This window comes from Loxodonta africana, chromosome 23 (genome assembly GCF_030014295.1).
Source record: "Loxodonta africana isolate mLoxAfr1 chromosome 23, mLoxAfr1.hap2, whole genome shotgun sequence".
NCBI lineage: Eukaryota > Metazoa > Chordata > Mammalia > Proboscidea > Elephantidae > Loxodonta > Loxodonta africana.
The window spans coordinates 57,115,048-57,136,433 of record NC_087364.1 but is presented as its reverse complement, the minus strand read 5'-3'; the positions used below and the strand labels follow the sequence as shown (position 1 = coordinate 57,136,433).

Genomic DNA, 21,386 nt, shown 5'->3' with positions numbered 1-21,386 from the left:
TCCATTTTCCTTCACAGCATTAAATGGATAAAATATTCAGTTTGTGCTAAAACAGTAATATAACGTCTATTATTTTAAAATGCATGAAAAATACCAACTGTTGCCAAAACAGTGGCAAGAATTCTTTATTTTGTGCTTTTTGATTTGAGATTACCTTTCAAATTCTCTTGTTTTTGTGCATTCTTGGGCTCCTTTACTAATGACTATTAAGAAATCTTGTGTCAAAACAAATGGTACACGTTCTCGTTTATAACCAAATTTCTTCTTCTTGTGATCCAAAAAGTGTCCAAAATCTATATGAAACAGCTTTAGTAAAAAAAAAAAAAAAAACTGTTATAGTTTGACACACGCAGAAATACAATACCCTGAATTGATAAATCTAGTTTAAGAACACCCAAATATTTTAAAAAGAGAAAGCTATTATTACTTGTCCATCATCTTTAACCATGATGTTACTATTGTGACGATCTCCAATTCCCAAAATGAAGGTAGCGACACAATACCCAGCACAGGAACGTGTGAACAAGTCAATGGCTGCATCGTATCTACAAAGAACAAATAAATACCTTATGAGCAGTGCAGATGTACAGGATGATTCAGGCCAAACTGGGAATAGATGGTCAAAATTTCTATTCAAATAATGAAAACCATCACTGACTGGCACTAGGGGAAGGAAGTAATTACGTCCAAAGATGTGAGGAACTCGCAAATTCTGAAGTTTTTAAGGATTTCTAAGGAAATTTCTAGATATTCCTTGACCAAAGCATAATTCTCAATATAGTAAAAAATACTTTCCACTTCATTAAAATGAATTTTTTTCAAATCACTTAAAAATAAATTACAAGTCATTTCTGAATTTGCCATGTTTGTTTTTTTCTTTTTAAAAAAGAAAAGCAGTAAGAACAGACACATCTTAGATACAAAGTCGAATGGGCAGGATTTTATCAAATTATAAGCAATTTTGATCATTTAAACATAATAATTGCAAATATTTCAAAGGCTGAGCATACCTTTTCCCAATGCAGGTACAACTGTTTTCTTTGACGTAACTATGAGAGACATATATAAGCACTAGAAGCCTTGTCTAAGAAAAACCTAGATTAACACAGGAAGAAAAGAATAAAAAACTCACATTTCTCCTTTGTTTTTGTCTTTGAGCCACTGGTGTAGTGTGTGGCTGTTGAACTGCAGAGCGCCTTTCAGGCCGCCTTTGCACTGAATTTGCATAATAGTGTGAGAATTTCTCACCACCTCAATAAGTCCCACACAGTCACCAATTGACAGACAACCATAAGGTAACATCCTGAAAAAGGAGCAAGTTATTTACAATTAAAGGAAGAAATTTTAAAATATGAATATTCTATTTGCAAATTTGTTATGCATGATCTTTACTGCCTTAATCTAATTTTAATTTTTTTATAGTATGGCAAATATATTCCTAGAAAAATCCTCAAAATTATCTGCCGTCATGAATTATAGCCTTCAACTGGGAAAACATTTAATTGTGTATCATTTTTAAGAAAATCACTGTGGTAACTGAAGTTTTATAAACATTCATGACTTTAAAAATATTGGTGCATTTAAAGATGTTACATTGACATTTAAATAATACTTGAAGGCATCAGTTCTCAAATTTTGGATCTCAGGACTCCTTTACAGTCTTAAAATTATTATTGAGGGCCTCGAGGAGCTTTTGTTTATGTGGTTACATCTACTGATATTAGAAATTAAAACAGAATACAAAAATTTTAAATATTTATTGATTCATCTAAAAACATAACCATTACATATTAGTGTAAATAATCTTTTATGAAAAAGAAAAAAACATTGTGGTACAGTACCTTACTTAATATGGTTCTTCTAACCATAGTCTTTGTAACTTCACCAAACGACTGGGTGGGACTATGCAACTGAGGTGCTTGTGGCCCACCAAGGGGACTGGATAACTTGCTAATAATGTAAATAAGGTACATGGTACTCTTGTGGGGGTGGGACTATGCAAATAAGGTATATAGAATCCTAATGAGGGGACTGGTCAATTTTGCCATCCTACTAGGCTTAAAGGGAGACATAGGGAGAGAGTGGGGAGCTGTAACACAGAAGACAGCAAGAGACAGTGGCACAGGAGTAGCCAAGAGTGGCTGCAGCGTGATATGGCAGGAACCAGGAGACCGGCATGAGATGGCCACAGTGGGGCTTGCTGACTCACGGAGCTAAGTGTTGTAACGTTTGCCCAAGAAAGCATACCCAGGGCCTGGTGGCAGAGGGCCCTCAGCAAGGTCTGGCAGCAGCAAGGCCCCAGCAGGACCTGGTGGCAGAAGGCCTATAGCAAGGCCTGACAGCAGAGGGCAAGAAGAAGCTGTCCTGATCAAGGAACTATGTCCTGAATTGTTCCTGTAACTTCCAAGTTGATCCTGATCCCAAGTTGTACCCTGTTACTTCCCTAATAAACCACTTAACTGTAAGTAGAGTTTGTGGGTTCTGTGAGACACTGCAGCAAATTACCGAACTCAAAGTGGAAAGAGGGAGTAGGTGATGTTAAGAGATGATGAAGTGGTAAAGCACTTTGGAAAAGTTGGGCATTTGGGACATCATTTAACTGCCACCTCATAGGAACCAGCTTTGTGCTGATCCTTATAAAAGAAATCATTCATTTAGTCGGTGTCAGGAGTGGGATTTACTGAAATGGCCCAGACTCACTGGAATGTGTGGTTTTGGAAAAAGGGATAAACAGAATGAGAAGCCTTTGGTTTCTGGATGGGATTAAAGAAAAACACCCATGGGTTGAAGCAGATGTTATGCTGTAATCAGTTACCCAAGGCAAAAGCTGTTCATGGGAAATAGGAGTGGTAGATCCAACTCCTGAAGAATTGGCTAGTTGGATGCATAGGGAAACATACAATTCCTTGGTTGCTGTTATCAGTAATAGCTGCAAAGGCAAGAAGAAAAGAACACAGAGGCAGATTATAGTACTGAACCAAGCCCAGATCCAGTCCAATCAGATGTATGACCACTAGTCTCACGGCTGACCCGGAAAGGAAAAATAGTGTCAGAACAACAGAAAGTACTCCTACGACTGCTGGTCACCAAGAAGGTAGTCCAGAAGGGGAATGGGCAAACCCAAGAAAACTACTGAAACCAGGAGGTCTACTGTAAAGGAGTTGCTTCAATTTGTAGATCAGTACCATCAGCTTCCCGAGGAACCGTTACCAAAGTGGGTTGTGAGAATGACTAATTCAGGGGCAGTGTCTTTAGTTTTGAATGCTACAGAATGCAAGAGTATGTTTGAGTTGATGGAAGACCCACAACTCACTATGGAATAGTCACGAATGATGATACAAGATACAATTACACAACAGGTTAACCCAGAGGGGAGGGACAGTCTGGCGGACTGGATAAAATTTGCAGTGAGATGTGTTTACCCTGAGAAGAGAGAGTGCCCCCTCCCCCTCTAAATACTCGACAGAACACACCATAAGAAGCAGCTGATGTGCTGCTTATACAGGCCATGCTGGAATGGCTTTATGGTGACCAGGATATTCATCCAATGAATATGCCCGTTACAAAGGTCATGGTAGATATGGTAATCAAGGGAGTCCCTTGTACACAGGCACCTCATGTAACTACTGTGAAACAAAGCAACAATCTGAGAATGCTTGTCAGATTTGTTGGCACAGCTTCTCCGCGTGAGTCTTACGGATACAAGAAAAATAAGCGTGATTCATAGGAGAATGGGAAGAAGCAATGGGGAAAAAACTATTTCAGCAGGGCAGAGATTTTTAAATGGTTACTAAGAAATGGGATGGATACAGCAGACATTGATGGAGTTGAGACAAAGGTTCTAATGCAGCACTACAGGAAACTGGGTGGATCAATGGAGATTCCTGCTGGTCCCCCAATTTTAAAGAGGCCTAAAAAAAAATTTTTTTTTTTTTTAAACAAGTCCAGGCAACCCTGGTGGCATAGTGGTTAAGTGCTACGGCTGCTAACCAAAGGGTCGGCAGTTGGAATCCACCAGGTGCTCCTTGGAAACTTTATGGGGCAGCTCTACTCTGGCCTATAGGATCGCTACGAGTCGACTCGACGGCACTGGGTAAACAAGTCCATTCTATTCTCCCCAGTGGGGAGGAATTTAATGATGGGAAGTTCCACCTGAGACCATCTGAAGTAGAGGCTCAGCTGGTAATAAACATAAGGACTGACAAGGGGGCCAGGGTCCTCTGCTCCAGCTCCAGCAGGGGACCAAGGCCATATGCACATGTGTGCACGAAATGGCCCAGGGGTAGGGAAGAGACCTTGGGGCTCCTGGACACAGGAGCCCAAACCTAAAAATCAAACCTGTTGCTGTCGAGTCAATTCTGACTTATAGCAACTCTACAGGACTGAGCAGAACTGCCCCAAAAGGTTTCCAAGGAGCAGCTGGTACATTCAAACTGCCGACCTTTTGGTTAGCAGCCAAGCTCTTAACCACTGTGCACGGGAGCCCAATGTACTTAATCCAAAAACCTGTCAATAGAATCTTGAAGGGGCCTAAGGTTAGACTGAGGGAATATGGGAATGCAATGGTTGATGGGACTAAGGCAAAAGTTTGGATGAGACTTGGAAGATTTAAACAGATGTTGTATGAAGTAATTTCATTTTCCTTACCTGAATGTATTATTGGTATGGATATTATGTCTAATTGGGAAACATTCCCTCTATCTGATACTGCAAAACCGAAGGTGTGTAAGTCTGTCCTTAGACCAGTATTGACTGGACATGCTAAACGGGAGCCACTAGTATTGTCTGAACCCACTCAGGTTGTTAACTTAAAACAGTATAGGATACCTGGTGGACAAAAGGAGATGACTGCTTTGATTACAGACATGCTAAAGTTGGTGTCAACAAATTTTCTGCACAACAGCCCTATATGGCCCATGAAAAAGGTAGACGGCTCATGGAGGATGACAGTAGGACTATCGAGGCCTAAATACACTAGTGCCATCTATGGCTTCAGCTCTTCCAGACACGGTATCAACAGTTCAGAAAATACAGCAGGCTAAAGGAGATTGGTACTCAGTGACTGATCTTATGAATGCCTTTTTCTCGATCCCAATCTTGCCACAGTTTCCTTTCACCCGGGAAGGATCCTAATTTGCTTTCACTGTAGTGCTACAGGGTTACTTGAATTCACCAGCTTACTGTCATAGTTTGATCAGAAGAAATGTGGACTTAGTGCAGATCCAAGTATAATGAATGATACATTACACTGATGATATTATGTTAATATCAAACACCAAAGAAAAGGCCAGGGATGTGACTACAGTGGTGGCTGGTTAATAAATCCAACAAAAATGCAGGACCTTGCCCAAACTGAAATTCTTGGTAATAACTTGGGTAGGAGCCACCCATGACATTCTGTAGGCAACCAAGAGTAAGTTGCTGTTGCTATCTAACCCCAAGACTAAGCAGGAGGCCAACATTTGGTTGGTCTATTTGGACTTTGGAAAACACATATTCCATATCTGGGAATATTGCTGGCCGTCATCCATAAAACCACAACCCAAGGAAGAAAACTGCGTTGGAATGGGGGCCAGAGCAGGCTATGTCTGAATTATAGAAAGTGGTCTCACTCTTCCTGCCTTTAGGCCCTTATGATCCATATTCAGACATGATTTTGGACGTGTCTGTCACACGTGCTTATGCAGATTGGAGCTTATGGCAAAAACTTGAGAATGCTGCCCTATGGCGACTGTTGGGATTCTGAACTAGAAAGTTTCCAGATGCTGCAGCAAAATACATGCCATTTGAGAGGTAATTACTCGCCTGCTATTGGGCGTAGATTGAGACTGCCTCAATGACAAACAGACATAAAATCATCATGAGACCTGAAATACCAATAATGTCTTGGGTGATGTCAGAGAAACACTCTAATAAGGAAGGTGGTGCCCAAAATAATTTCATAATAAAATGGAAATGGTTTATACAAGAACAAGCTACTGGGGGAATACAGGGAGGCACCCAATGTATACATGAGTTAGTAGCTTCTTTTTCCATAGGTCCTACCCTGGAACCACCTGAGCAGCTGCCAGAGACCATTGCTACACGCATAGTGCCCTATGAACAACTTTCTGCTGACCACCAGAAGGCTGTTTGGTTCACGGATGGCAGTTCCAAGGTACATGGACAACATCTGATGTCGAAAGCTGCAAAAATAAGAGCAGCAGATGGAAAGATCCTGATTGAAGAAGGTAAGAACAGGTCAGCTCAATGGGCTGAACTGCATGCTATCTTCCTAGCCATGATGGAAGAACTGGGCAAAGGTGAAAGCTCGTATGTTTGGATTTTTACTGACTCATGTGCAACAGCCAATGGTCTGGCTATATGGTCAGGCAAATGGGCGGTAGAAAATTGGACTATTAAGGTGACACCTGTGTGGGGCATGGATCTATGGAAAACACTCTGGGAATTTACAGGGTGCATTAGAGTAGGACATGTCGATGTCCATCAGAAGAACCCCCTTCGTGGACCAGAAAGCGATTAGAATCAGCAAGTGGACCTGCTGGCATGCTCACTTGTGTTGGCAACTGGGTCCATGAAATGAACGGACATGGGGGTGCTTCAGCAATGCAGAGATGGGCTTAATCTAGACACATCCTTCTTGCACCCTCTGAGCCACAAAATGCCAATAAGGACTGCTCTGTCTGCCAGCAAGAGAGAGGTTGTAGAGGGCTATGGGACAGATTCCCCAGGGAAGAAGGCCCTGCACATAGCTGGCAAGTTGATTATATTGAACCACTGATGCTGGTGGCACCAGCTGGCTACAAACGGGTCCCCACAGGAATAGATGCTTACTCTAGACTGGACTTTACATATCCCATGACAGATGCAAATGCCAAAAAACACTATTAAGGAATTGGGACAAAAGATACTGTACCAATTTTGGCCACCAAGTTATATTTCATCAGACCAAGGAACACACTTCACAATCCACAGGTGGAGCAATGGGCCAAGAAACATCATATTAAAGAGACATACCATGTTGTACACCACCCTCAGAGTAACGGTTTGATAGAGAATTGCAATGGGCAATTAAATGGTTTGTTATCTAAAACGGGGAGATAAAGACAGGAAGGGCTGGCTCACACACCTTCATGTGTGTGTGCTCGCATTCACATGAGTGGGGTAAAGGGAGGATCACTACTGGACAGATTCCTATGCTTCTCTGGGGGATCTTGGGAAGAGGGGGTGGGGGAGGATGATGGTGCTATTATACAATTCTGCCCCCACATCACCTAAAACTGCTTTTTTCCTGCCAGATGCTGCCATCCCAGGACCAATCAATGGATAACAATGACTAAGAAAAGATGAAGTTTGACAGAAAACTTGGAGATAATACTGATCATTGTGAAACGCTGGGCAGAAACCAAGAGACTGACAAAAACTTGAAAATTAGTAGGTGTCATAAATTTTGCTGCAAAACCGATTCAAGATTAGAGTATTTGTGAAGTTTCAGAATTAGAAAACTTCATATTATGGAAGAAACTTTTAAAACTCTGAACGGAAACAGATGCCTTTTCTGTTTCTTATGTCCTGTTCCCAGTGGTGACACTCCAGAGGCAGCTGTAGTCTTTGCAAGCTTATCAGAGAAGGTTCTTCTTACCTAGAGGAATCGCATCAGCTGTTCTAAACCAAGTAAGAGGAGGACAAATGAAAGTACCTTAACGAAATCAACTGCTGTTAATTACCACTGAATTCATTTCTTTATAGATATGTGTTTCTGTATGCTTCTATAAACAATAGAAACTTACTAACAGTTTACTTTTTCAGAATAAGTTAATGTTCCACATTCATGTTTCTTTGTTGGTTACCTACCGAAGATCAAGACCTTGATTTTGCCAGATATTTTCCATAATGCGAATAATTTGAAGTGTTAACATATCTTGCCGCAAATCTGGAATTCAAAGAATATGTATCACCACTCAATGTCACAAATGCAGATTTGGGTATGATGTGATCACAATGTTCTCAAACTGAAAACAGAGCTATATTTACTCTTCAAAATAATCTATAAGAAAGCAATATTCTAATTCCTTAACCCATTTCTGAAGCATCTGGACAAGAACACCTGTATAACGTCAGATAAAGCTAGCACGTATTTCACAAAAAATGTTTAATTAAACATTTCAAGTACTTGTTTTTCTAAATCCTTAAATTTGACTATACATTTGTATTAAAATACTGGAAACAACACAGGTAACTGCTGAAATGTCATTTTTCTAGGGTCACCATCCATGATCCTTCCCTTCCAGTCTTTTTCTCCAAGTAAGTTAAGATGTTCTTTTATATGGGTCCTTAGCAGGCTACGGAGCCCTGGTCCAAAGTGGTTAAGAGATCAGCTGCTAACCAAAAGGTCGGCAGTTCAAATCCACCACCTGCTCCTTGGAAACCCTATGGGGCGGTTCTACTCTGTCCTATAGGGTCATTATGAGTTGAAATCAACTTGACGGCAATGGGTTTGGTTCTTGGTTTTTTTTTTTTAGCAGACTATGTATTTTCCTTGTACTGTGGTATAATTTTAATTTTGTCACGTTTTGTTTAATGTACCTCTTTCCCTTGTTAGACTGTAAACTCCAAGAGGGCAGGGATTCTGTCTGGTTTATAGCTACGACCCCAGGCCCTAACACATAGAATATTTATGGAATGAATGAGTGGTCACACAGCTAAACAAATAACAGTCAGACACTGATTTCAGGACTTCTAAATTCTAAGCCTAATACTTCTTTTCAATAATTACACATACACATATTGTAAAGGTTAAGACATCTGCTTCATATTATATATTTTGTCACATGTGTATTCCTTAAATGGCTTTCAATAGTCTTCATGGTTCATAAATAGCCTCTGTATAAAAAGACAGCTAAATTCGTGCATCATAAGTTCATTAATACTCTTCCTTACCATCCCCATTTTTAAAGATGATCTCATTGTTCTGAAACAGTAACTCTGACATGATGTCTGGGTTCTCCCAATTCAACCACAGTGGCCTTTTTGCAGAGGACATAATTCGACACTCTTCAAGCCTTTAAAATAGTTAAAAACTTTACTAGGATCTTAGCTTTGTTGTTTTTTTTCCATTGAATTTACTTTAATCAACAGTATAGATTTTTGAAGTGATATAAAATTTAAAACTTTCTCAATTTATATTTATGAATTCATTTCTAAGTGAGTATAGAGAAAACATAAATGGTAAGCTTTTAAATTTTTCATATAATGGCATATGAATTTCCAACAAATATGGGGACATCTTAGTTTTATAGCTACTACATTCCATTTCTTACCTATGATACCAGAAATTCTGGCTATAGAAAGTTTTAAACTTCATTATTACAACAGTAAAAACTCTGTTGGAATAAAAGCAGTCCTGAACATACGACAATTTTCCTACTCTTATTTTGTAGAGCAGGAGAATGGGAGAGGGAAGCATATAGAACTGAACATTCTAATTGGGCATTTTGACTTTTTCTCCAGATTTTATACAGAAAGAGTACTTATTTAAATACTTCAATAAAACTTCCAGTAAAGTACCTTACCTGAGATTTCCTAGTTGGTGAGCAGGGTTTAGAGGAGACAGAAAGCCCTGTAGAGCATCCATGAAATCTGGTCGCCTCATTTGCTCAACTAAAAACTTCATCTGTACCTGACAGAGAAACAGAATCAAGGTTAGAAACTGATCTCATAAAAGGTCAAATTAATTGCTAATCTCATCTGTATACCAGAGCCTCAGTATTGTGAAGTCTTTGAGTCCATATCCTGGATTGGTTGTACTAACTAGGTGCTATAACCAAGCAGCATAACTCAGGAAGAGGCAAGAGTGGCAGCACTGTAACCTTCCAGGGAGAAGATGGCAGGAGTCACGTTTTGGCTCTAGAGCAGGGCTAGGTCAACTACAGCCTGCAGGTCAGCCATCAGTTTTTGTAAATTAAGTGGTACTGGAACACAGCCGTGCTCATTCATTTACGTATTGTCTATGGCTGATTTCTGCACTCTAATAGCAGGGCTGAGTAGCTGACAGAGACCATATAGCCCGCGAAGTCTAAAATATTTACTAGCTGGCCCTTAAAAAGTTTGCTGACCCTTCTTGCTTTAGAGGAAAGACTACGGAGGCATCACCTTAGTAACTTTGCTTTCAGGTTTTTCAGAAAACATCACATCTCTCTCTGTTGGGTATAGAAATGGTTTAGTGAGGCTAAAAAAAAAATTGGTGGGAAAAGGGCTTGTAAAAAAAACCTTTGTTACACTGAATCTCACACTATACTTGGGTTCTAGGATGTAGCTGCAAAGAAACATCCGTTTTTATCAATTCAAACCAGAGTACAAACTATTCAGCTATCATGTAATAACTGGCATTCTAAGAAATCTCCATCCATTGAAAATATGAGTGGGGGTGGGGAGAGGTTAAGAGCTACAGATTCATAATATTTTAGTTTTATGTTGGAATTTTAGTAACAATTTTTTTTTCTTACTATATATAATAGCTAAAAAAATCTAGCCGTCCCTGACTAGACAGCTCTTGCTCACGTACAGGCATTTCTTTTTCTATAACTGTCAACCTTAGTGTTAGCACAGTGCTTCTTAGGCTTTATCACTCATTGTTACGATAAACACAAAACCACTCAAAGTAACTGCTTTTGTTCCTATGCCTGCAATTTTAGTTTGCTATCACGATCTCATTTAAACCAGTGGTGATCTGAGTAATAAATTTCATGTTCCTAACTCATCTATTTTGTCAAGGCCAATTTGACTTGAAAACTCCAGCTATAGGACATGCTTATATTTACAAATTTAACTTTCTAATATCTACAGTTTCTTTTTTCTTAGCTTAGTTACAATACAGTAAAATTTATTCTTTCAAGGCCTTCTAGTGCCCTAGGGAAAAAAAAAAATTTTTTTTTTTTTTTTTCCTGCCCATTAATTCCAGAACTAGATACAGTATGATTGTTTTCTAATTGTTGTTAGCTGCTGTTGAGTCGGCTCCGGTTCATGTGACCTGATGTACAACAGAATGAAATGTTGCCTGGTCCTGTGCCATCTTCGTGATTTTGGGTACGTTTGAGCTAACTGTTGTGGCTGCAGTATCCTCTGTTGAGAGCTGTAAGGTTTTCACTGGCTGATTCTTGGAGGTAGAGCGCCAAGCCCTATTCCTAGTCTGTCGTAGCGTCTGGAAGCTCTGCTGGAATCGGTCCACCACGGGAGATCTTGGTGATATTTGAAAATACTAGTGGTATAACTTCCAGCATCATAGCAACATGGAAGCCACCACAGTAGGACCAACTGACAGACGGGTGGGAGATTTTCTAACAATCCATATTTGAACTTAAATACCACAACTGCAATGAACCCATAAATACTGTATGACATTTAGATTAATACAATAACTTTCTTTTAAATGATTTTTTTCTTTTCAAACAGTATTAATGAAAATGGTAGAAAAACTCATTCATTACTGCTAATTTACGTTTTCTCGCCTTTGGGGGCTCACTAGAGATGAAGAAAAACATCAATTAGGGAGAGTGGACAAATTACATTGCTCAGATTGATAATGCTTACTTCATATACTCTATGGAATTGAAACTGTTTTTTACTGTAGGACATGGTAGATGGACTGAATGAAGGATAAAACCAAATCCATCGCCATCAAGTCGATTTTGACTCATAGCAGCCCTACAGGATAGAGCAGAACTGCCCCACAGGGTTTCCAGGGCTGAAATCCTTATGGAAGCAGACTGCCACATCTTTCTCCCATGGAGTAGCTGGTGGGTTCAAATCGCCGACCTTCTGGATAGCAGCCGAGTGCCTTACCCACTGCACCACCAGGGCTCCCTGAATGAAGGATCTAAAACCAAAACCAAACCCATTGCCATCAAGTAGATTCTGACTCACAGCAACCCTACAGGGCAGAGTAGAACTGCCCTACAGGGTTTCCAAGGAGCAGCTAGTGGATTCAAACTGCCAACCTTTTTGATTAGCAGACACGCTCTTGACCACTGCACCACCAGGGCCCCTAAATGAAGGATCCAAAACCAAACCAAACCCAGTGCCATCGAGTCGATTTCAACTATGATAAATGAAGGATAGGGAGTAGGAAAAGGTTATGAAAAACCATTTACATTTTATTTTGTACTCCTCAGTTGTACTAAGCTTGCAGGTCTTAGCTAAACTGCAGATGGCTAGAGAGTGTAATATATTCACTGTGAGTGACTACGAGTCCATTTTAAACTTAGAAATGTAAAAACTAATGTCTTTTCACTAATTTGCAGGGTGATTACTAAGAGGTAATAAATGACAGAGATCTAGGAAAGAATCCTTTAAAAAGGAATGGCCATATAAAAGGGTAAGAAAGGGAAAGAAGAGGGAATTAATATTCTTGGGGGCACCTCCCATGGTCCAGTGACTGAGGTGGGTGCTTCACAAGTCTCAAGTAATTTAATTCTCGGAACAATTCTATAAAGTATTATACCTATTTTACAGATGAAGAAAATGAATCTCAAAAGCCTAAATAATATGACTAACATTACACAGCTAAGACTCACTGAAACTTGGATCCAAATCCTAATCTGCCTGATTCCAAGAACCATAATCAATATATACACTGGGCTCCCAAACAACCCTGCCCCATGGCAATGAAAAGAGTCTCAAAAGCAGACCAACAAGTCACACACCTTTTGTGTTTCATCCTTCTTCTCCTGTTTGAGGATGTCAGTTAAATTAATCAGCTTTTCCATAGCCTCAACTTGTCTATTCAGGTGCTTCAAATACATCCCACAAGCACGACAATATGACTCCAAAAGCAGGCCAAACCTCTGACTTACTGTTTTATTGTGCATCTCAGATCTAAAACAACAGTACAAGATTAAAATATATATATATATATATATGTTGTTGTGTATCATCGAGTTAATTCCGACTCACAGTGACCCCATAGGACAGAGTGGAACTGCCCCGTAGAATTTCCTTGGCTTCATGGGAGCAGATCACTAAGTCCTTCTGCCGGAGAGTAGCTGGTGGGTTTGAACCACCAACCTTTTGGTTAGCAGCTGAGCACTTAACTGTTACGCCCCAGGGCTCTCTCCCTCTCTCTACGAATGGTCTTAAATCAATATACAAATAGTCTTTTTTAAAAGCAAATAGAAAAGCTAGCTTCTGAATCCAATTAATATTACAATCACACTAACAACAAAAAATTTTAAACTTAACATTTAGAAGCAGAATAAGAATTTCAGATAGTTCCTGGGAATACAAACTTAACAAACTAGTTTTTAGGTTTATTTCAACTCCTTTTCATTCACTAATCTCAGCTCGAGATAAATAAACATTATAAAAGAAAACTAGGCACAAAAATTATAATAAAATGGATAGAGGGAGGGGGGCCAAGAGTTGAGTGCTATTTGACTCTTCTGACACACACACGTCTGTTTTGTGTACTGTCTCTAAATTTAAGTTATTTTAAACCCAGCTTCTAGGTTCTCTTTTTGACTTAACACTTTTAAAGTTATAAATCTACTTCTAAATTGAGAAAAAAATGTAGTTTATGACCTCTAACTTTGAGTCCTAGATATATCACAGTCTGAAAAGTATTTTTTATTCTTAAGTAGCTTTTTTTCTAGTAAGAGCCTTAGAATTTATCATTCTGAATTCCAAGACAAGATTTTTTTTTCCTTTATTTTGGGATATTTTAATCCACATAGTGAAAGCTACTGCAACATTAATCTCCACATAGCAAATTTTAATTTGCTTAAAACAGCATCATAATCTCTAAAATTATTTTCACTCTCGTTCACGTATAAAACTCAATTTTGAATTTTCCTAGCATACTTAACTCCAAAAAAAAAAAAGGTTGAGGGGAAGCTTATAGTATGCAATATATCTGGAGGAGTTTTCAACAAAACTCCAAACAAAAACCAGAAGTGCACAGGTAATGTATGTCCATATATACACTGTACAGTATCATCAATTATGCTGAGTCAAGTATATTTATATATACACACTAAGAAAGCAAGTAATATACAATTACAGAATTTAATGGGAAAATAATTGGACTTACTTTAAATGCCAAAAGAAAAAGTGCCCAATCCTTTGATTAGTCAAAGCTTTCTTAAGTAAAAACCTCACAAGCAGGTTATCCAAATATTGTTCATATTTTAGGACCTAGGTGATTAAAAAAAAGAAAACAAAACAAAAAACTCCACATGAATTAGGAGCAGTGTCTGCATAGCCGGAGTTAAAGAACATGTTTCAGAAAGAAAGTAGATACTACTTGAAATAAAGCAGATTTTTTTTTTTTTAAAAGCATAAAACCAATTAATGCAGTGGGTTTTGGAAGTAGCAGGGGTTTAGAATAAAACATTGTTTATTATTTTAAATTATTTTACCTGTACTAGCTGAATTAGGTACTGAGAAAGCTTGTCATCTGTTAAATATTTTTCCAGGCATCGAACAGCAAAGCCTCGAACCATAGGATCTGGGTAATTACAGTCCAGAAGCTCCATGGCTTGTTCAGGTTTGATTGGAGGCCAGTCTTTGACCAGGCAATACATCTGCACGTGAGAAAGATAACAAACCGTATTTCAAAAGCAAAGATAGTTGCAAATGAATCCTATAGCACACCGTCAGAACTTATTTTAATAAGAGTTTGGATAAACTTGTAGCGCTTAACATTTTCAGTTCTAAACAATTTTATCTACGGAAGCAGTGTGAATGGTATTTCTCTCCACTGTATTGCCATTATTAATTAACTTAAAACATAGTCTATTTTATCTCTTATGCTTATGAAGACTTTCTGAGAGAAAATACTTTGAGTGGCATATCAATTTTGTGCAACAGTGATGTACTCAGTAATATCAAGCATACATTTACCTGGGCTACTTCATCTCTAGAATTCCATTTAACAGACAGGAGCAATTTGGGCAGAATTTCAGGGATAGTTACACAATAGTGCCTGTATGGGAAAGACAAAACAAAAAAACATTCTTGCATGTTATTCAACAGGCTTAGGTGTCTAACTCTTCAATTACGCAATCTTTAAGAAGTTTTGAACACTTTTAAAACCATTCCTACTGTTACTAGCCTTCTTAAACTATCAAATCAGTGTTTAACACTATAGTTGTATACATATGTACATATACACTTAGACACGGTTATAACAGCAAGGAAGACAAAGGGAAAATCCAAATAGAGGACAAGCACTTAGGAAAAATTTAGTTGACAGTTCAGAAAAATTAGGAATATATCCCACAGCACTCTTTATATGGCTCATGCTATTTAACTACTTAAGCAACATGAACCCTAAGAAGTGTCACCAGTTATACTGGTGACAAAAATTTACTGGACAAAAATTTATGTTTTTAATGTACTTTCTGCAGAAAGGTACTACCCCTGCTTTTTTTTTTTTAGGTAAACCAGTGGATACTTACCAAGTAGCAGGTTAATTTCCTCACAAATAAAAGTAAATCATTACACTAATACTTCGAGGAAGTGTAAGAAAAATGAAAAGGAACTCCTAAAAATTATAATATTGTAATATACAGAACAACTAAACCACAAGTAAATTGACCCAAAACTATAGGCATTTTTCTTTTTTTTGGCTTTTGAATTTTATTAAAAATAAAAAAAGTTCTATCAGGGATTTGGAATTAAAAAAAAAAAGAAGTGCCTTCAATATACAAGGTAAGTACCAAGGCAGCATGATTTTCTAGAAATATCAATCTATATCCATAGTTTTAAAAAAGGATGTTTATAATAAAAACAAAACCCAAACATGTAAACTATGCTTTATTTACTCAAATAAGTATGGTAGAAACCTGGAAGGATTAGCCACAGTCAGTTCTTTCTTGTGTAACAGAAGACAGGAACAGAGGCTCACCATCTTACACTTACCTGTGGCTCCACAGAAAATCTTTTTCTTGCTCAGTGATTTCAGACAGAGGATCTCGTGTACAAATTGCTCGGAGCTGTTCTTTGTCATTTTCTCTTAATTCATTGTCTCTAGCTAGTCTGTTACTCTGTAAAATAAAGTCATATCTTATACGCTATTTCTTTTTCCATATCCCCCCATTCATGAGTGAGCTACAAAAAAAAAAAAAGTTAATTTTAATAAAATTTACACTGCTTATTAATTGTAAAACGGCTTATTCTCATTGCAAAACTCTATCTTCAGAAATAGGAAAGAATCAATTTAAGACAGTATTTGTGGAACAAATCCATTAACTTTGGTCTTGGTTAACCTCATCACCAACGTTAGAACTGTAACTTCCAAGGTTAGTCAGGGAAAAGACTAGACGGAGACACTAGAGGTGGCAGTTCTACCCTGTTACATAGGGTCTCTATGAGCTGGAATCAACTTGACAGCACCCAACAACAATGACAACAAAAATGAAATCAAACTGCCATATGTGCTACTTGGTTTTATACACTGTCAATTTATCCAACAGTATTAAAAAATATTACTGGGACATATTCATTCACCAAGTATTTATTGAACAGGCACTGTGTGCATATCCTGTTCTTGCTGTTGCATCACAAAACAGTAATAGATCTGGTGCTAAAAGAACCTCTGATCTAGTGGAAAAGCAAATAAATAAATAAATATGAAAATATCAGATGGTTGATGTGAGTACTCTAGACGATGTTGACAAAGAAAGAGTACAGGGGCACTTCAGATTGGGTATTTGGAAATGGCCTCTGAGAAGGTAATATTTAACTTGCCATCTAAATAACAGGAAGGGATCATTCACACACTAAGATCAGGGGAAAAGACTATTGCAGATGGAGGAAACAGCACAAGGGCTCCAAGGAGAGAATGGGTTTGGTGTGAAAGAGGAATAGGAAGGAGGAGAGTGAGACTGAAGCCCAGCAGGCAAGGGAGAGAAGTGACAGAAGCTGTGTTCAGACCACGTAAAATGTGCAGGTCAGAGTTAAAATTTTGTATTTTTAATGAAAGCTATTTAAAAGATAAATGCCATGATTTGATTTACACTTTACAAACATTATTCTGGCTGCTCTGGGGAAGGATGGAGGTCTGTTAAAAGGCAATTACACTAGCTCAGGAAAGAGAAAATAAATACTTAACCCTCAGTTTACCAGGAAAAGTAGTTAATGCTATTTATCATCTGGGTCCAATGGACTCTTAGTCTTTATTAAATTATATTTTAAATATAAAACAATTTACAGAAGAATAAATCAATAGTGAAAACCAACTTTTTAGACATTTTAATAAGAATTCAAATAGTCAAATCAAAACTTGATCCATATATTCCTGGCTTTGAAGATACATATCAAAAACAGGCAACATCTTAGAATGCAACTAACTGCTTGCTCATCAACTGTCATGCATGGATTTGGAACACATCCATCCTGTAAATACTGACTCCAGATTTCGAATATATATCATTGCTTCTGGTTCTTCTTCTTGCATGTACATTGTCAACATGTAATACTTTTGAAAAATCTGACAGCTCATGATTCTGTTGGAGAGGACGGCCATCTTCTTGGCTCCATAATTACACAGCATTTCCATTTTTATACTTATTGAACACCAAACAGAATGATCAACTTAAGGAATTTTTTAAAATTTCTACATCACCTTTTTCCTTTCAGTTACCTTTGAATATACACCTGCTTTCAGCATTTCCCCATCATAGAAGGTGTATCAATTAAATTTTGGACACCAACATCATAGAAGATGTAAAGAACACTGAAGAAGATGAGGTGCTCTGGGTTTCTGTCACAATACATTGCACAATAAAGTCCTCCTGCCTGTTGAAGGACTACCTGAATGTGAATACTGTATTTCCTTTATGTCCTCAGAAGCAAGTAGATTCTTAGAAAATTCATCTAGGATACTGTCATCTGATATTTCACTTATAATCAATTTCACTATCTCATTAGAGTCTAGAGAAGTAGGCTAGGGAGCTCTTGGGAGTGATTTTGCTTTAGCACCCTCTCCTTCAGGACCTTTGGGAATAATGTCTGGAGACATTTTGGTTGTCACAACTTGGGGTGGTGGTGCTACTGATATCTATTAAGTAAAGGCTAGGGATGCTGCTAAACATCCAAAGACGCAACAGATAGCCCCTATAAAGAGAATTATTTGGCAAAAATGTCAGTAGTGCCAAGGCTGAGAAAATCTGCTGTAGAGTACCGTTATCTATCTCTTTGCATTCATATTTTGATTTGTATAATAATTATGAAACATCTTCTGTCAATTTTTCCTTAAAAAATGAGAAATTCTGAATTCTCAACTGTTTCCAATGAAAACCTAAAAAACAAAAAGACTACCAGGATGGTGTTTTCAGACTTCTTTTATATCTCTGGAAAGATGGTAAAATGTGTGGAACAGTGCAATAAGAAGACTGAAGGATGAGATAGTGAAGGTGTATAACCCTTCTAGGCTATCCCAGCCTTCCATATTTTATTATTTATTTATATTTTAAAGCAGAGCTGTAACAGTAATGATGAAATAATTCCTAGAATGATGAAAAATATTTTAAAATATAGAAAAACTAAGATCCCATAATGTATATTAGATTTATAAAAGTTTCCAACAGACTTTTTTCCAAATGGTAACTGAAAGAGCCAAACCCGTTGCCGTTGAGTTGATTCTGACTCATAGTGACCCTGTAAGACAGAGTAGAACTGACCCACAGGGTTTCCAAGGAGCAGCTGGTAGATTCTAACTGCCGACCTTTTGGTGAGCAGCCCAGCTCTTAACCATTGTGCCACCATGGTTCCAACTGAAAGAATAAGTTCTAGTCTATTATAAAAAAAATCAATATTCTTTTTTCTTTGAAAGAAAGAAAAACTCTAAGAGAGATGACATAAAATATCAATACTTACAAAGAAGTTAGAACTACTAAAAAAGAAACTGAAAGGCTAAAAATCTGATCCAACAGACTGGCAGTAAACTGTTCAATAACTAAATGTATGAATAAAATAGGTCATCAATGAGTTTTCAAATGACTTGCCTCTAGGAACTCAGTTAATTTACAGGTGTAACTGATCAGACAGGGCTATAGATACTTCATGGGAATGCTCATTAGTATTTCAATCCCTATGTCAACATTTAAGAATTTCTGTGCAGTTGTATCGTAATAGTTACAAGTCCAAGATGTTCACTACTGAAGAGTGACACTTAATAAGTTATTTAAACTCTCTAAGCCTTGAACTTCTTACTGGTAAAACAGGGATTATAATAGTATCCACCCTCACAGACAGTGCCATTAAGATTAAATGAGATAATACATACAAAGTGATTAGTATAGCATTTGGTACATGGCAGCACTAAATAAATGCTAGTATTATTATCATCAAGGAAGTAAACTTACAGCATAGTGGTTACGACTTTTAATAAAGAAAATCTTTTTTTAATGTCAAAAAAGTTAACTGTAGTTTTAGTATCTGACTGAATTTAGTAATGATTTTAAATTTATTTGTACTTATCAAAATACCTTCTACATACCTTTGAAAGTACATATATAGGAAAGATACTGTTATTACTCAGTTTACTAAAAGGATTGGTAAACTCCCTACTGGGAACAACAGCTATGAACTAATAAAGTTTCTAAGTGCAGTATTCTAGCTGCCTCTGGGTGCTCCTTCACTGCTGCTGTTACTAATGCTGGGGTTGGCATATTTTAGGGCCTCTTGGCCCATAAGCTCACTGCTGATCTAGCTATGATTTCCAACCAGAGCAAAGAAAAAGTCATCAAATTTGGAAACTGGGAGAAAGACATACCAAAAAACAAAAATAGCCTGTTGTCTTAGCACTGACACCTTTGCCCTTGGAAAACAGGGAGTTAACAGAGCCCTGGTGGCACAGTGGTTAAGAGCTCGGCTGCTAATCAAAAGGTCAGCAGTTTAAATCCACCAGTTGCTCCCTGGAAACCCTACAGGAGGGCAGTTCTACTCTGTCTTGTAGGGTCGCTATGAGTCGGAATCGACTAGACAGCCATGGGTTTAGTTTTCTTTAAATGGTCCCTGGATCCAGACATATTGGGGTTCCAAAGTTATGGCCAAGATCAGTCAACTAGACCAATCATTTAAACTCCATATGTACTCTCTTCTGAGAGATCTGACTATTGTGGGAAAGAACTGTTATTTCCTCTCCCTCCAACCTCAACTCTTCAATATATACTTGACTAACAACATATTTATACTCTGGTCTCAACTTCAAGGTTAGTGTCTCAGAGAGGTGTTTTCTGAGCCCCATTATATATTAGCCTTTCCCCTCCGGCTCTCATTTGGTCTCTCTTGGTACACTATTATTTTTTCCTTCCTGGCATTTACTGGGATTTATATTCTTACTATGTGCTTTAACCTGTTTAATGCCGTTTTTCACCACTATACTGTAAATACAATATAACCCCCCCCGCAAAAAAACCCGTTGCCGTCAAGTCTATTTTATTCACAACTTTATTACTCAGCACCTATCATAGCGCTTTACACATAATTGGCATTCAATAAATATTTGTTAAAGGAATGAATGCAGGCTGGGGCTCTGAGTAAGCTAAAAGAAATAGGCCTGCAGTAAATAATATTAACAAATAGAGAACTGTATTATATTGCAATGCTGTTCTAGACTCCACAGCATCAATACCATTGTGCCTAAAGTACATGAAACCTTTCCCATACAAAGAATATGTACCCGAATCCAGCGATTATGACAATATTTAAGAAAGTCAGTGGTTGGCCGTACCAGTCCTGCGTGGGAATAGTTGAATCCTGCTTCTCGGGACACAGACCAGTTGGCATGCTCTTCAATCACTGACATATCTGGAAACTTCACAACACTGCTAAACCAGTCAAACTCCAACTCCAGGCATGGAGTTTCCTAAGAGATGGAAGAAGAGTTATCATATACACTGTGCTTGATCATCATAAAGAAAAATAGTCAAAAAAAAAAAAAAAAAGTTTTGAAATAAAAACTTACTTTATTTGGATTTGATCCAGTAACACCAATAGGGTTCAGTAAATCTTCCAATCCATGAGGTACTGGCCAAAGATTCAAAGCCATTTTTCCAGATACTAGAGTATCTGTGTAATCAAACAAGTTTATATTTCCCCAGGCCAATGGACAATGTTCCTAAAAAACAAAGAAAAACATTCACTACTTGGGGTTAAATTATAAGAAGTATTTCAAAACATGCTACTTCCCTAGAAAGAATTCGACAACCAACCCTCTCTTTAATAACTGGAATATGATATCTACGAAAAGCCACACTCGTTTCTCAAAGTATAAACATGTTCTTTCCTTTTTCCCATTTGAAATTACATGTACTTTCTTTAACTATAAATAGGAAATATGAGCCAAAGCAAGCATGACAAATATTTGCACGGTCACTTAACAAATA

The 21,386-nt window shown here is 37.8% G+C and overlaps 1 protein-coding gene across 2 annotated transcripts in view; it reads right to left on the bottom strand.

The window, feature by feature from the left end:
- PIK3CA (phosphatidylinositol-4,5-bisphosphate 3-kinase catalytic subunit alpha) overlaps positions 1–21,386 on the bottom strand; it is a 98,586-nt gene that overhangs the window by 2,096 nt on the left and 75,104 nt on the right. For both annotated transcript variants that reach the window (XM_064275502.1, XM_064275503.1), the window contains exons 8-20: positions 20,966–21,118; positions 20,732–20,866; positions 15,916–16,040; positions 14,896–14,977; positions 14,412–14,576; positions 14,084–14,187; positions 12,702–12,873; positions 9,573–9,679; positions 8,941–9,062; positions 7,855–7,933; positions 1,133–1,303; positions 428–545; positions 155–306 (exon numbers count right to left, since the gene is read on the bottom strand). In XM_064275502.1, the coding sequence (XP_064131572.1) occupies positions 155–306; positions 428–545; positions 1,133–1,303; positions 7,855–7,933; positions 8,941–9,062; positions 9,573–9,679; positions 12,702–12,873; positions 14,084–14,187; positions 14,412–14,576; positions 14,896–14,977; positions 15,916–16,040; positions 20,732–20,866; positions 20,966–21,118 (1,685 nt within the window). The remainder of the gene's footprint in view (positions 1–154; positions 307–427; positions 546–1,132; positions 1,304–7,854; positions 7,934–8,940; positions 9,063–9,572; positions 9,680–12,701; positions 12,874–14,083; positions 14,188–14,411; positions 14,577–14,895; positions 14,978–15,915; positions 16,041–20,731; positions 20,867–20,965; positions 21,119–21,386) is intronic.